This window comes from Melanostigma gelatinosum (genome assembly GCF_949748355.1).
Source record: "Melanostigma gelatinosum genome assembly, chromosome: 13".
Lineage (NCBI taxonomy): Eukaryota > Metazoa > Chordata > Actinopteri > Perciformes > Zoarcidae > Melanostigma > Melanostigma gelatinosum.
The window spans coordinates 8,133,208-8,148,995 of record NC_136646.1 but is presented as its reverse complement, the minus strand read 5'-3'; the positions used below and the strand labels follow the sequence as shown (position 1 = coordinate 8,148,995).

General features: G+C 41.8%; 3 protein-coding genes across 3 annotated transcripts; all 3 read right to left on the bottom strand.

Moving 5' to 3' along the window:
• Positions 1–700: 700 nt before the first annotated feature.
• LOC306787533 (ferritin, spleen middle subunit-like) lies at positions 701–2,980 on the bottom strand. The gene is made up of 4 exons (XM_079282698.1): positions 2,665–2,980; positions 2,027–2,173; positions 1,244–1,369; positions 701–1,127 (listed from the first exon to the last, which is right to left on the bottom strand). Exons 1-4 carry the CDS (start codon positions 2,764–2,766, stop codon positions 972–974), a joined length of 531 nt encoding a protein of 176 aa, XP_079138824.1. The 5' UTR covers positions 2,767–2,980; the 3' UTR covers positions 701–971.
• A 3,068-nt stretch (positions 2,981–6,048) lies between these two features.
• LOC306787565 (ferritin, spleen middle subunit) lies at positions 6,049–7,818 on the bottom strand. Its single transcript, XM_079282744.1, has 4 exons — positions 7,512–7,818; positions 6,898–7,044; positions 6,595–6,720; positions 6,049–6,480 (listed from the first exon to the last, which is right to left on the bottom strand). The coding sequence occupies exons 1-4, from the start codon at positions 7,611–7,613 to the stop codon at positions 6,325–6,327; spliced, it is 531 nt and encodes a 176-aa protein (XP_079138870.1). The 5' UTR covers positions 7,614–7,818; the 3' UTR covers positions 6,049–6,324.
• Positions 7,819–10,849: 3,031 nt separating this feature from the next.
• Positions 10,850–12,619, bottom strand: LOC306787512 (ferritin, spleen middle subunit). The gene is made up of 4 exons (XM_079282669.1): positions 12,313–12,619; positions 11,699–11,845; positions 11,396–11,521; positions 10,850–11,281 (listed from the first exon to the last, which is right to left on the bottom strand). The coding sequence occupies exons 1-4, from the start codon at positions 12,412–12,414 to the stop codon at positions 11,126–11,128; spliced, it is 531 nt and encodes a 176-aa protein (XP_079138795.1). The 5' UTR covers positions 12,415–12,619; the 3' UTR covers positions 10,850–11,125.
• Positions 12,620–15,788: the final 3,169 nt, after the last annotated feature.

The following is a 15,788-nucleotide window of genomic DNA, read 5'->3' as shown; positions in this document are numbered from 1 at the left end:
TGCAAAAATGTTTTTCGTCGCAGTAACATGGATGAATTATTTAGTACAATATTATTAACCTGTTTGTTGTTGCAGATAATCATCTTTCTTGCAGGCTATCCAACACTATGCACAGATCCTACTTGATGTCATAGTAACACAGTTTATGGTTTTAAATCTGGCTGACTAAATGTAATTTAGTCACATTTTGTTGGATCACCAATACAAACCACCACACTCAAACTGATATTTTACAACCGTTGCACCCTGAATCACCTCCACACCAGCGTAACCACGGTAACAGGATAATGTAATCTCCCACAATGCCGGAGGTAATATTTTACCGAGGACCCCCTCTGCAAACAGCAGCGCATAAAACGACTCGCAGTTATATAAACTGCCGGGAATAGAGATCCTGCTGCGTGTGTCCAGGGGTGGGTGCGTCTCTGACTCCCACAGCAGGGCAGAGTCTTTCAGGCTCCTCGAGCATGCAGAATAACTATTACATGCCAACTGTCCATGTGTCATACAATCAAGATTCAGAATGATGCATTTTAAATATACATTTTATAAGGGAAAGCGTTACAGATTAGCTCCATTTAGGAGTTACGACTACTAACCAGCACTTTGGTTTAATAAATGATGGTGTGTAAACATAACAGCTTTTAAGTCAATATGAAAAGGGTGCGTAACAGATGCAGATCAGACAACAGAGTCCAGCTCAACATGTTTATTCAGATTAAGAACAGATCAGAAACAGTCATTCAAATGTCACACAAGAGCAGATTTATAGGTAATGAGGGCAAAGTCATCACCTTATAAATATCCATCCTTATGTGACATTTAAAAAAACCCGGTGACTTCACCAGAACTCATCAACTCCACAGGTCAAGCAGATTAGATTTAAATTCACGCTCACTGGAGCAGAAGGGTGCGTTTAAGGCCTGTGTGCCACATCTTCACTCCAGGCTCAACCCTGAGACTTTGCATATTTAGCTCTTTGCCCCCAGGGTGTGCTTGTCGAACAGGTACTCCGCCATCTTGTTTTTGTTGGCGTCCATGCGGGAGAGGTTAGAGATGTAGTCGCCCAGCTTCTTGATGGCCTCCACCTGCTCGTTCAGGTAGTGAGTCTCCAGGAAGTCGCACATCTGAGGAAGAGACGAGAGAGAGATTACTACACGTACAGACGAATGCTAGAGCACACGAGTTTGTGGTGTAGCCGGGACCGTCTCTGGCAGACCACGCGGCACTAATTCACACTTACATGAGGGTCTACGTTGTCAGAAGCCAGTTTGTGCAGGTCCAGCAGGGCCTGGTTGAGGTTCTTCTCCAGCTGCAGGGCGCACTGCATGGCCTCCAGCCCGCTGCCCCACTCATCACGGTCTGGTTTCTACAGAGGGAAGAAAACATTTAATTATAGCAGACTGAAGGGTCATGATAATAATTGGTGGTAAACGGGAGGGACCGAGTGTCCCACTGCTGCAGGTTAATCCCAGTTTATTTGTCCTAGACCAGGCATGTCCAAAGTTGCCCCGAGAAGACAGAGTTTGCTAATGGCCTGGCTCGTAACACTGAAGAGCTATAATCAGATACAACTTGATTTTTTTTCATTAGCCTGTTTAATGTGTGTTGAATTTAAATGTGAGACAACTTTTAATTACCCTCACTAAGTCATATTTAAGATTGTCTTAGGTGAGAATATTGATCAGTTTCTATGTAATTAGCTTTTAGAAGGCTTGTTCTTTGTTATCGGACTTTCAAGATGTGAAAGAAAGGCGGAATAGTTGTTGAGATTTGCTCACACATTAATGCTTACATTTGGTTACATTGCTATTTGCTGTCATTGAAAATAAAATGATTAAATAACAATGTATGTATAAGCTACTTGTATTGTTTAAAATAATGTCAGCAGGGACTGTTGGCCCTTGGGCATTTTCACATTATCAAATCTGGCACTCTTTGAAAAATGTTTGGACACCCCTGTCCTAGACAGACAGGGTGCTGCAAGACACGTCTCAACGGGGCCAGTCCTCCAGTGTGTACCGACCTTCAGGTCCTGGAGGAAGATGCGTCCTCCCCTGTTGTTCTGGAAGGCCAGCAGCTTCTGGGCGTGCTCCCTCTCCTCGTCGCTGTTCTCCTTGAAGAAATGGGCGAAGCCTTCGAGGGCCACATCGTCACGGGAGAAGTAAAAGGCCTGTAAACAAGGGACAGGAGGGGAGGAAGAGCAGAGGTTAGGAAGTGCGATTAGCAGAAGTCACCAATTATTTAAAAAAAAAAAAAATTTAAAAAAAAAGGTTGTGACAAACAATAGTTATGCAGCAAAGTAGTGTTCAGGCACATGAGTCATGGTTTTGAAAAGTCTAGTCTGTTTGGACACAGACCAGTCTCATGTTTGAAGAACTTAAAAAGAGCATAAACATGACTCAGCATGTTTGATTCAATGTGGTGAGTGGGGGATAAAACATTCCTTATCTGGCAACCATCAGATAAACAAGTGAGAGATGCAGAGAAACAGTGCTGCCATATACTGAATTACTTATAAAACACAATCAATTTAATGACAATTGTGTATTATAAGTCTTCTTTTATCAGCCAGTTATTTTTATATCAACACATACAATCGATGCAGATACTTAGCATACATTACTACGAAGATAAAATAAATTGAAGTGTTGTTTTTCTCACCATGGAAGTGTAGGTGTAAGAGGCGAACAGCTCCATGTTGACCATCCGGTTGACGGCGGCCTCGCAGTCGCGGTGGTAGTTCTGACGGACCTGAGACTCCATTGTAGCTGGCGTTTCTTACGGGTTTCTTCTCTTGTTTTCTTAGCAAAACGGTACAAAAAAACAGCTTAACGGCGACTTTCTCGGTAGTGTTCAAGTAGTAAAGGTTTGTCGTGTCCGGAATGCAGAGTAGAAGAAGTAGTACGCGGGACAAAGGAAGACGTTCCGTTCAAACACTGTTGAAGCAAGAACTGCTTGTGCTTTCTTTCCCTGGTGTGAATGGTAAACGTCTCGCTCCGCGGTTTTATACCCTTGCCGGAGCCCGTGACACACGTTACGTCACTCCACGCATTTCCGCTAATCACTGAGCTCAGACAGCGGGAGAGCTGTGAGACGAGGGATGAGGTCGCATCCCCCTTCCTCATTCGGGGAAAACAGGTTTTTCACATTCCATTGATTTATTCACACGTGCAATGACGAGGCACTTTTTGTAATTATCTCAAAAGACAATAAACTGAATTATATTTGAATGTAAATTCAAAGACTGAATAGGTTGAGTGTGCAATTTATGTGTGCAAAGGTGGGTTGTGAAGTTATCATTTTCCCTTCATACAAACAGCATAAAGATATAAAACTGTAAAATTAGATTTAGAAAACTGAATACTACATGTCGACAAAATCCTCTACTGTTTTTGTATAAACTACAATACATCAGGGCTAGGGGTGTAAAGATACGCGTATCGTATTGAACCGTTCGGTATGAGGCTCACGGTTCGGTACACATGACGAACCGAATACGTTTGAATTAAAAAAAATTAAAATAAATCTTAAAAAAAAAAAAAAACTTTATTTAACCAGGTAGTCCCATTGAGATTAAAAATCTCTTTTGCAAGATGTAAGTAACAATACAAGATGTAAGCAACATGTAAGTAACAATACTACATAACATTAAGGAGCAGTTTTTGTTTTTTATGCTTATGTGTTGCTAAGGAGACACCCCAGAAGATGGGTCACTCAGGTATAGTTCCATCATTGTTCAAAGTCAAAGAATAACTTCATGATGTTAGTTGTAATGAATAAATATATTTTAAAATCAAGTACATTTCTCTGGCATTTATAGTTTTCTACTGTACCGAAACGTACCGAACCGTGGCTCCACTGTATCGTACCGAACTCAACTGTGAATTTTGTGAACCGTTACACCCCTAATCAGGGCATATTTAAATATAAATAGAAAACTGTTTCTGGTCCCAAAATCGTTGAATGCAAGTACTTGTAACTGCAAATGATAAACATCAGAATAACTTCCAATCCTCTGTTTCATAGTGCTCTTGACATTTTCATGATTTTTTTAACAGAGATTACATCCTGAGTTCTGGCCTTGCCTTCTCTCTATGAAGCGACCCAGCACTGGATTGTTAACCAATACTCCCCATAAGGCATCTGTAGACCTTGGTTAGCTAGTTAACTTTGGCCCGATACAGCAGAACTTGTTTTATCTCGTTATACAACACGACATCTCAAAACTGCTGATTATGTGTTTTCCACCGAGGCGTTCTTTTTTTGTTGTATTGCATTACTCAATACCACAGCACTGTTGTGATACACGACAGAGTCTGAAAAGCCTGAAAGGTCTTAGCTTTAAAATAACATGGGGGAGCCAAGGAAATGCTGTACTTACTTATTGTTTGTGATTATTTTTGTTTTTAATGAAAGTCGTGCTTCTAAAAGCCTCAGTCCTGTTTCAAGCCAACTTTTTCTTTCTGCATGCTCATATCTGTTCAATGTGAGTCAGATAAGTGACATCAGGTCTCCCTAAAGAGTGCGGTTTGGATGATGGTGTTTAGTGAAACTGTGATTTGATCACTGTTTGGAACTGACTTTGAAATAGTCTACATGCTCTGTTATTCATCAGCCTCTGAAACACACACTGAGATTTTGGGTTGAGGTTTGTCCTCTTGTACACTTGAATATCATGCTTTAAATAACACAAGAGATCATCTTTAATAAAGTGATACGGCACTTTCAGCCAATAGCTTTCCACTGGTGTAGTGCCAGGTGGACGTCAAGGGTCACAACAATTATTTCATTTCTAAACTGCTGATTTAATGCTGCTGGTGAAAATCACTTGTGCAGATTTTTTTGTTAAATAGTATAAAATTGTGGTAGTTATGTATCAGCTAAAACGACAGTAAGCATGTTTGCAGTGCTGGCCAACGAGAGGGCCAACGTGTAATCATGTCAGGTCTTAAGAGTCGTTGCTTCCTTTAGGCCTCTCGTCTCATCTGGCACACAGTAAGTATGGCGCCATGAGGGCTAGCGCACCACCAACAGAAACACTTACAGGTGCAAGTCAGCAATTCTAATCCAATTTTGTCAACTTCAGTGAGCATCTCCTCACGGTCTGAGGCTGAGCTGTTTGGGGGGTTCATGCCTGTGCATCGGACAGGTGAAAGGTCACGGCGAGCGAAAGGCTTGTGGGAGCTTGAGGGACGGTAAAAATGAATTAGTATTGAAATTTGAGTGTTGAGTTCAAAATATAAATTTGACAGAAATTCCACAGAAAACACATTGCATGTTGTGATATGTTTGCTTTTCAATATATTCGTCCAATCATTGCTGGTAGTTAGCATAGCATCCAGGCTAGTTAACATAACTGCTACATTCCAGCCGCCTGTTTACATATATATTTTCTTTTTTTTTTAAAGATGACTAATCACTTAACACATTCCAGACTTTTATGAGTGGCACCATAGTCTCCAGCCGGGTGTTGATCTGGATGAGAGTGTAGTGTGGTTGGTATGGCCGCAGTGCAAAGGGCCACACTTTGATTTGAAAGACACGCTCTCTGAAGATGCAGTCATTTTTCATGAAACACAGACTACGTCGCCCTCATCCCATCTTGTCTAAGACATATTCTTTACATTGTAGTATTCAGGAGGCCTTCGTTCTAGGAACTTCCAGGATCGCTCATGTGGTTCGTTGTTTGCTTCAGAAGCAGATGACTCAGCACTTTTCACAGAAGTTACATCACTCTCGTATACAGGACCTCAATCAGCATGGCATGAGTCGTTGAACTGAGGGACAAATAAAAATGTCCCTGCCGTGAAGGAAAAACCAGAGTGTAAAGCTCTGGTGACTTGATGGCAGTTATCTTGGATTTAAGGCGGTGCAGTCATTCATGGGCACGTACACTTTATAAGGGAAAGAGTTACAGATTAGCTCCATTTAGGAGTTACCGACTACTAACCAGCACTTTGGTTTAATAAACGATGGTGTGTAAACATAACAGCTTTTAAGTCAATATGAAAAGGGTGCGTAACAGATGCAGATCAGACAACAGAGTCCAGCTCAACATGTTTATTCAGATTAAGAACAGATCAGAAACAGTCATTCAAATGTCACACAAGAGCAGATTTATAGGTAATGAGGGCAAAGTCATCACCTTATAAATATCCATCCTTAAATGACATTTAAAAAACCCGGTGACATCACCAGAACTAATCAACTCCACAGGTCAAGCAGATTAGATTTAAATTCACGCTCACTGGAGCAGAAGGGTGCGTTTAAGGCCTGTGTGCCACATCTTCACTCCAGGCTCAACCCTGAGACTTTGCATATTTAGCTCTTTGCCCCCAGGGTGTGCTTGTCGAACAGGTACTCCGCCATCTTGTTTTTGTTGGCGTCCATGCGGGAGAGGTTGGAGATGTAGTCGCCCAGCTTCTTGATGGCCTCCACCTGCTCGTTCAGGTAGTGGGTCTCCAGGAAGTCACACATCTGAGGAAGAGACGAGAGAGATTACTACACGTACAGACGAATGCTAGAGCACACGAGTTTGTGGTGTAGCCGGGACCGTCTCTGGCAGACCATGCGGCACTAATTCACACTTACATGAGGGTCTACGTTGTCAGAAGCCAGTTTGTGCAGGTCCAGCAGGGCCTGGTTGACGTTCTTCTCCAGCTGCAGGGCGCACTGCATGGCCTCCAGCCCGCTGCCCCACTCATCACGGTCTGGTTTCTACAGGAGGGAAAAACATTTAATTATAGCAGACTGAAGAGTCATGATAATAATTGGTGGTAAACGGGAGGGACCGAGTGTCCCACTGCTGCAGGTTAATCCCAGTTTATTTGTCCTAGACAGACAGGGTGCTGCAAGACACGTCTCAACGGGGCCAGTCCTCCAGTGTGTACCGACCTTCAGGTCCTGGAGGAAGATGCGTCCTCCCCTGTTGTTCTGGAAGGCCAGCAGCTTCTGGGCGTGCTCCCTCTCCTCGTCGCTGTTCTCCTTGAAGAAATGGGCGAAGCCTTCGAGGGCCACATCGTCACGGGAGAAGTAAAAGGCCTGTAAACAAGGGACAGGAGGAGCAGAGGTTAGGAACTATGATTAGCAGACTTCACCAATTATTTAAAAAAACAATAAAAAAAGGTTGTGACAAACAATAGTTATGCAGCAAAGTAGTGTTCAGAAACATGAGTCATGGTTTTGAAACGTCTAGTCGGTTTGGACACAGACCAGTGTCATGTTTGAAGAAGTTAAAAAGAGCATAAACATGACTCAGCATGTTTGATTCAATGTGGTGAGTGGGGGATAAAACATTCCTTATCTGGCAACCATCAGATAAACAAGTGAGAGATGCAGAGAAACAGTGCTGCCATACTGCATTACTTATAAAACACAATCAATTTAATGACAATTGTATGTTATATTTCTTCTTTTATCAGCCAGTTTTTTATATCAGACATGCAATAGATGCAGATACTTAGCATACATTACTACGAAGATAAAATAAATTGAAGTGTTTCTCTCACCATGGAAGTGTAGGTGTAAGAGGCGAACAGCTCCATGTTGACCATCCGGTTGACGGCGGCCTCGCAGTCGCGGTGGTAGTTCTGACGGACCTGAGACTCCATTGTAGCTGGCGTTTCTTGCGGGTTTCTTCTCTTGTTTTCTTGGCAAAACGGTACAAAATAAATAGCTTAACGGCGACTTTCTCGGTAGTGTTCAAGTAGTAAAGGTTTCTCGTGTCCGGAATGCAGAGTAGAAGAAGTAGTACGCGGGACAAAGGAAGACGTTCCGTTCAAACACTGTTGAAGCAAGAACTGCTTGTGCTTTCTTTCCCTGGTGTGAATGGTAAACGTCTCGCTCCGCGGTTTTATACCCTTGCCGGAGCTCGTGACACACGTTACGTCACTCCACGCATTTCCGCCAATCACTGAGCTCAGACAGCGGGAGAGCTGTGAGACGAAGGATGAGGTCGCATCCCCCTTCCTCATTCGGGGAAAAACAGGTTTTTCATAATTCCATTGATTTATTCACACGTGCAATGACGAAGCACTTTTTGTTATTATCTCAAAAGACAATAAACTGAATTATATTTGAATGTAAATTCAAAGACTGAATAGGTTGAGTGTGCAATTTATGTGTGCAAAGGTGGGTTGTGAAGTTATCATTTTCCCTTTATACAAACAGGTTAAAGATATGAAACTGTACATTTAGATTTAGAAAACTGAATAGTACATGTAGACAAAATCCTCTACTGTTGTATAAACTACAATACATCAGGGCTAGGGGTGTAACGATACGCGTATTCATATTGAACCATTCGGTACTAGGCTCACTGTTCGATATGCATGACGAACCGAATACGTTTGAATTAAAAAAAGGAAAAAAATCTTTTTTTTTAACGTTATTTAACCATGTAGTCCCATTGAGATAAAAAATCTCTTTTGCAAGATGTAAGTAACAACACTACATAACATTAAGGAGCAGTTTTTGTTTTTTATGCTTATGTGTTGCTAAGGAGACACCCCAGAAGATGGGTCACTCAGGTATAGTTCCATCATTGTTCAAAGTCAAAGAATAACTTTATGATGTTAGTTGTAATGAATAAATATATTTTAAAATCAAGTACATTTCTCTGGCATTTATAGTTTTCTACTGTCCCGAAACGTACCGAACCGTGGCTCCACTGTATCGTACCGAACTCAACTGTGAATTTTGTGAACCGTTACACCCCTAATCAGGGCATATTTAAATATAAATAGAAAACAGTTTCTGGTCCCAAAATCGTTGAATGCAAGTACTTGCAACTGCAAATGATAAACATCAGAATAACTTCCAATCCTCTGTTTAATAGTGATTTTCATGATTTTTTTAACAGAGATTACATCCTGAGTTCTGGCCTTGCCTTCTCTCTATGAAGCGACCCAGCACTGGATTGTTAACCAATACTCCCCATAAGGCATCTGTAGACCTTGGTTAGCGAGTTAACTTTGGCCCGATACAGCAGAACTTGTTTTATCTCGTTATACAACACGACATCTCAAAACTGCTGATTATGTGTTTTCCACCGAGGGGTTCTTTTTTTTTGTATTGCATTACTCAATACCACAGCACTGTTGCGAGACAAGACAGAGTCTGAAAAGCCTGAAAGGTCTTAGCTTTAAAATAACATGGGGCAGCCAAGGAAATGCTGTACTTACATATTGTTTATGATCATTTTTGTTTTTAATGAAAGTCGTGCTTCTAAAAGCCTCAGTCCTGTTTCAAGCCAACTTTTTCTTTCTGCATGCTCATATCTGTTCAATGTGAGTCAGATAAGTGACATCAGGTCTCCCTAAAGAGTGCGGTTTGGATGATGGTGTTTAGTGAAACTGTGATTTGATCACTGTTTGGAACTGACTTTGAAATAGTCTACATGCTCTGTTATTTATCAGCCTCTGAAACACACACTGAGATTTTGGGTTGAGGTTTGTCCTCTTGTACACTTGAATATCATGCTTTAAATAACACAAGAGATCATCTTTAATAAAGTGATACGGCACTTTCAGCCAATAGCTTTCCACTGGTGTAGTGCCAGGTGGACGTCAAGGGTCACAACAATTATTTCATTTCTAAACTGCTGATTTAATGCTGCTGGTGAAAATCACTTGTGCAGATTTTTTTGTTAAATAGTATAAAATTGTGGTAGTTATGTATCAGCTAAAACGACAGTAAGCATGTTTGCAGTGCTGGCCAACGAGAGGGCCAACGTGTAATCATGTCAGGTCTTAAGAGTCGTTGCTTCCTTTAGGCCTCTCGTCTCATCTGGCACACAGTAAGTATGGCGCCATGAGGGCTAGCGCACCACCAACAGAAACACTTACAGGTGCAAGTCAGCAATTCTAATCCAATTTTGTCAACTTCAGTGAGCATCTCCTCACGGTCTGAGGCTGAGCTGTTTGGGGGGTTCATGCCTGTGCATCGGACAGGTGAAAGGTCACGGCGAGCGAAAGGCTTGTGGGAGCTTGAGGGACGGTAAAAATGAATTAGTATTGAAATTTGAGTGTTGAGTTCAAAATATAAATTTGACAGAAATTCCACAGAAAACACATTGCATGTTGTGATATGTTTGCTTTTCAATATATTCGTCCAATCATTGCTGGTAGTTAGCATAGCATCCAGGCTAGTTAACATAACTGCTACATTCCAGCCGCCTGTTTACATATATATTTTCTTTTTTTTTTAAAGATGACTAATCACTTAACACATTCCAGACTTTTATGAGTGGCACCATAGTCTCCAGCCGGGTGTTGATCTGGATGAGAGTGTAGTGTGGTTGGTATGGCCGCAGTGCAAAGGGCCACACTTTGATTTGAAAGACACGCTCTCTGAAGATGCAGTCATTTTTCATGAAACACAGACTACGTCGCCCTCATCCCATCTTGTCTAAGACATATTCTTTACATTGTAGTATTCAGGAGGCCTTCGTTCTAGGAACTTCCAGGATCGCTCATGTGGTTCGTTGTTTGCTTCAGAAGCAGATGACTCAGCACTTTTCACAGAAGTTACATCACTCTCGTATACAGGACCTCAATCAGCATGGCATGAGTCGTTGAACTGAGGGACAAATAAAAATGTCCCTGCCGTGAAGGAAAAACCAGAGTGTAAAGCTCTGGTGACTTGATGGCAGTTATCTTGGATTTAAGGCGGTGCAGTCATTCATGGGCACGTACACTTTATAAGGGAAAGAGTTACAGATTAGCTCCATTTAGGAGTTACCGACTACTAACCAGCACTTTGGTTTAATAAACGATGGTGTGTAAACATAACAGCTTTTAAGTCAATATGAAAAGGGTGCGTAACAGATGCAGATCAGACAACAGAGTCCAGCTCAACATGTTTATTCAGATTAAGAACAGATCAGAAACAGTCATTCAAATGTCACACAAGAGCAGATTTATAGGTAATGAGGGCAAAGTCATCACCTTATAAATATCCATCCTTAAATGACATTTAAAAAACCCGGTGACATCACCAGAACTCATCAACTCCACAGGTCAAGCAGATTAGATTTAAATTCACGCTCACTGGAGCAGAAGGGTGCGTTTAAGGCCTGTGTGCCACATCTTCACTCCAGGCTCAACCCTGAGACTTTGCATATTTAGCTCTTTGCCCCCAGGGTGTGCTTGTCGAACAGGTACTCCGCCATCTTGTTTTTGTTGGCGTCCATGCGGGAGAGGTTGGAGATGTAGTCGCCCAGCTTCTTGATGGCCTCCACCTGCTCGTTCAGGTAGTGGGTCTCCAGGAAGTCACACATCTGAGGAAGAGACGAGAGAGATTACTACACGTACAGACGAATGCTAGAGCACACGAGTTTGTGGTGTAGCCGGGACCGTCTCTGGCAGACCATGCGGCACTAATTCACACTTACATGAGGGTCTACGTTGTCAGAAGCCAGTTTGTGCAGGTCCAGCAGGGCCTGGTTGACGTTCTTCTCCAGCTGCAGGGCGCACTGCATGGCCTCCAGCCCGCTGCCCCACTCATCACGGTCTGGTTTCTACAGGAGGGAAAAACATTTAATTATAGCAGACTGAAGAGTCATGATAATAATTGGTGGTAAACGGGAGGGACCGAGTGTCCCACTGCTGCAGGTTAATCCCAGTTTATTTGTCCTAGACAGACAGGGTGCTGCAAGACACGTCTCAACGGGGCCAGTCCTCCAGTGTGTACCGACCTTCAGGTCCTGGAGGAAGATGCGTCCTCCCCTGTTGTTCTGGAAGGCCAGCAGCTTCTGGGCGTGCTCCCTCTCCTCGTCGCTGTTCTCCTTGAAGAAATGGGCGAAGCCTTCGAGGGCCACATCGTCACGGGAGAAGTAAAAGGCCTGTAAACAAGGGACAGGAGGAGCAGAGGTTAGGAACTATGATTAGCAGACTTCACCAATTATTTAAAAAAACAATAAAAAAAGGTTGTGACAAACAATAGTTATGCAGCAAAGTAGTGTTCAGAAACATGAGTCATGGTTTTGAAACGTCTAGTCGGTTTGGACACAGACCAGTGTCATGTTTGAAGAAGTTAAAAAGAGCATAAACATGACTCAGCATGTTTGATTCAATGTGGTGAGTGGGGGATAAAACATTCCTTATCTGGCAACCATCAGATAAACAAGTGAGAGATGCAGAGAAACAGTGCTGCCATACTGCATTACTTATAAAACACAATCAATTTAATGACAATTGTATGTTATATTTCTTCTTTTATCAGCCAGTTTTTTATATCAGACATGCAATAGATGCAGATACTTAGCATACATTACTACGAAGATAAAATAAATTGAAGTGTTTCTCTCACCATGGAAGTGTAGGTGTAAGAGGCGAACAGCTCCATGTTGACCATCCGGTTGACGGCGGCCTCGCAGTCGCGGTGGTAGTTCTGACGGACCTGAGACTCCATTGTAGCTGGCGTTTCTTGCGGGTTTCTTCTCTTGTTTTCTTGGCAAAACGGTACAAAATAAATAGCTTAACGGCGACTTTCTCGGTAGTGTTCAAGTAGTAAAGGTTTCTCGTGTCCGGAATGCAGAGTAGAAGAAGTAGTACGCGGGACAAAGGAAGACGTTCCGTTCAAACACTGTTGAAGCAAGAACTGCTTGTGCTTTCTTTCCCTGGTGTGAATGGTAAACGTCTCGCTCCGCGGTTTTATACCCTTGCCGGAGCTCGTGACACACGTTACGTCACTCCACGCATTTCCGCCAATCACTGAGCTCAGACAGCGGGAGAGCTGTGAGACGAAGGATGAGGTCGCATCCCCCTTCCTCATTCGGGGAAAAACAGGTTTTTCATAATTCCATTGATTTATTCACACGTGCAATGACGAAGCACTTTTTGTTATTATCTCAAAAGACAATAAACTGAATTATATTTGAATGTAAATTCAAAGACTGAATAGGTTGAGTGTGCAATTTATGTGTGCAAAGGTGGGTTGTGAAGTTATCATTTTCCCTTTATACAAACAGGTTAAAGATATGAAACTGTACATTTAGATTTAGAAAACTGAATAGTACATGTAGACAAAATCCTCTACTGTTGTATAAACTACAATACATCAGGGCTAGGGGTGTAACGATACGCGTATTCATATTGAACCATTCGGTACTAGGCTCACTGTTCGATATGCATGACGAACCGAATACGTTTGAATTAAAAAAAGGAAAAAAATCTTTTTTTTTAACGTTATTTAACCATGTAGTCCCATTGAGATAAAAAATCTCTTTTGCAAGATGTAAGTAACAACACTACATAACATTAAGGAGCAGTTTTTGTTTTTTATGCTTATGTGTTGCTAAGGAGACACCCCAGAAGATGGGTCACTCAGGTATAGTTCCATCATTGTTCAAAGTCAAAGAATAACTTTATGATGTTAGTTGTAATGAATAAATATATTTTAAAATCAAGTACATTTCTCTGGCATTTATAGTTTTCTACTGTCCCGAAACGTACCGAACCGTGGCTCCACTGTATCGTACCGAACTCAACTGTGAATTTTGTGAACCGTTACACCCCTAATCAGGGCATATTTAAATATAAATAGAAAACAGTTTCTGGTCCCAAAATCGTTGAATGCAAGTACTTGCAACTGCAAATGATAAACATCAGAATAACTTCCAATCCTCTGTTTAATAGTGATTTTCATGATTTTTTTAACAGAGATTACATCCTGAGTTCTGGCCTTGCCTTCTCTCTATGAAGCGACCCAGCACTGGATTGTTAACCAATACTCCCCATAAGGCATCTGTAGACCTTGGTTAGCGAGTTAACTTTGGCCCGATACAGCAGAACTTGTTTTATCTCGTTATACAACACGACATCTCAAAACTGCTGATTATGTGTTTTCCACCGAGGGGTTCTTTTTTTTTGTATTGCATTACTCAATACCACAGCACTGTTGCGAGACAAGACAGAGTCTGAAAAGCCTGAAAGGTCTTAGCTTTAAAATAACATGGGGCAGCCAAGGAAATGCTGTACTTACATATTGTTTATGATCATTTTTGTTTTTAATGAAAGTCGTGCTTCTAAAAGCCTCAGTCCTGTTTCAAGCCAACTTTTTCTTTCTGCATGCTCATATCTGTTCAATGTGAGTCAGATAAGTGACATCAGGTCTCCCTAAAGAGTGCGGTTTGGATGATGGTGTTTAGTGAAACTGTGATTTGATCACTGTTTGGAACTGACTTTGAAATAGTCTACATGCTCTGTTATTTATCAGCCTCTGAAACACACACTGAGATTTTGGGTTGAGGTTTGTCCTCTTGTACACTTGAATATCATGCTTTAAATAACACAAGAGATCATCTTTAACAAAGTGATGATCCAATTTTTGTCAACTTCAGTGAGCATCTCCTATATATATAACATATATATTTTCTTTTTTTTTAAAAGATGACTAATCACGCAACACATTCCAGACTTTTATGAGTGGCACCATAGTCTCCAGCCGGGTGTTGATCTGGATGAGAGTGTAGTGTGGTTGGTATGGCCGCAGTGCAAAGGGCCACACTTTGATTTGAAAGACACGCTCTCTGAAGATTCATTCATTTTTCAGGAAACACCTCGACTACTTCGCCCTCATCCCATCTTGTCTAAGACATATTCTTTACATTGCAGTATTCAGGAGGCCTTCGTTCTAGGAACTTCCAGGATCGCTCATGTGGTTCGTTGTTTGCTTCAGAAGCAGATGACTCAGCACTTTTCACAGAAGTTACATCACTCTTGTATACAGGATCTCAACCTGCATGGAAACTTGTTAATGTTAGTACAATAAAATGACCACTCCTGGGCCAAATCCTGGCATGAACATATATGTCATAAGTCAACTCAAGGTTACTTTGTGTAATAATGTACACAACACATATAAATATTAGGTGATCTATAAACAGTAAGACAGGGGTTGATTATGTCAGATCCCCTGTAGTAAAAAGCACTTTAACCTGTCACGCAAATAAACTTCATTTGAAAAGATAAGAACTTGCCAATACAGCACAATTTCTGTGGTTGTACTCACTTTCTATCCCACATTCTCATACTTGGAATAAAGTGACTCAGCACTTCGGAACAGCAGCCGTCTTTATTTTGTGCTGTGTCACGAAGCACGTTCAGTCGGCCTTAATCACACAAAAGTGGTGTCAGGTTCAGCTGAGGTTTGTGCTGAGTCATTGTTGTGAGTCAGCATTCCACAGTCTCAAGGGCCGAGTCTTGTGACCGAAGTATGTGTCTGACAGCAACTTCACACCTCAGGGCTCAGCCGGCTGGAACCGGTTTGAGACAAAAAAAAAAAAAAAAGGAATCTGAAACAAGACGGGATTTTACTGAACGATGATGTTGCTGATTTAAACAAAGTCTGTCTACTGGACTTGACCACTAAAAACCTCTTCTAGAATGACAGTTAACCCAAAAGTGAGTTAGGCTTCTCTGTATTTTGGATCTCATTGGCCCTTTTTTCTGAATGAGCATCAATCAACTGACCAACAGGCCGGAGCAACCATCCATAACGCCCTGCAGTACTCTGGAGAAAAACACAAGTGTATAAATCCCCAAATTGGGATAGGATTGAATATTGATCATGTTTTTTTATACAGCGAGTCACCAGAGTCCTTCTCTGAAAACACACACACACACACACACACACACACACACACACACACACACACACACACACACTTCAGTGTGAACTTGGACATGGAAACAAACTCACAGGGAATGTTTGTGCTTGTTGTATTGTCCGACCTAAACTTGAACATATTTGGCACATCAGTGGATGTTTCCCATGTCTGAGAT

Bases quoted from the DNA above. Each gene is read 5' to 3' on its own strand.
- LOC306787512 (XM_079282669.1), bottom strand. From the start codon at position 12,414: ATGGAGTCTCAGGTCCGTCAGAACTACCACCGCGACTGCGAGGCCGCC. The intron at 11,522-11,698 runs GTCGGTACACAC...TCCCTCCTGTAG, and splicing joins TCTTCCTCCAGGACCTGAAG to AAACCAGACCGTGATGAGTG. The intron at 11,282-11,395 runs GTAAGTGTGAAT...TCTCTTCCTCAG, and splicing joins CTGACAACGTAGACCCTCAT to ATGTGTGACTTCCTGGAGAC.
- LOC306787565 (XM_079282744.1), bottom strand. From the start codon at position 7,613: ATGGAGTCTCAGGTCCGTCAGAACTACCACCGCGACTGCGAGGCCGCC. The intron at 7,045-7,511 runs GTGAGAGAAACA...CCTTGTTTACAG, and splicing joins CTTACACCTACACTTCCATG to GCCTTTTACTTCTCCCGTGA. The intron at 6,481-6,594 runs GTAAGTGTGAAT...TCTCTTCCTCAG, and splicing joins CTGACAACGTAGACCCTCAT to ATGTGTGACTTCCTGGAGAC.
- LOC306787533 (XM_079282698.1), bottom strand. From the start codon at position 2,766: ATGGAGTCTCAGGTCCGTCAGAACTACCACCGCGACTGCGAGGCCGCC. The intron at 2,174-2,664 runs GTGAGAAAAACA...CCTTGTTTACAG, and splicing joins CTTACACCTACACTTCCATG to GCCTTTTACTTCTCCCGTGA. The intron at 1,370-2,026 runs GTCGGTACACAC...TTCCCTCTGTAG, and splicing joins TCTTCCTCCAGGACCTGAAG to AAACCAGACCGTGATGAGTG.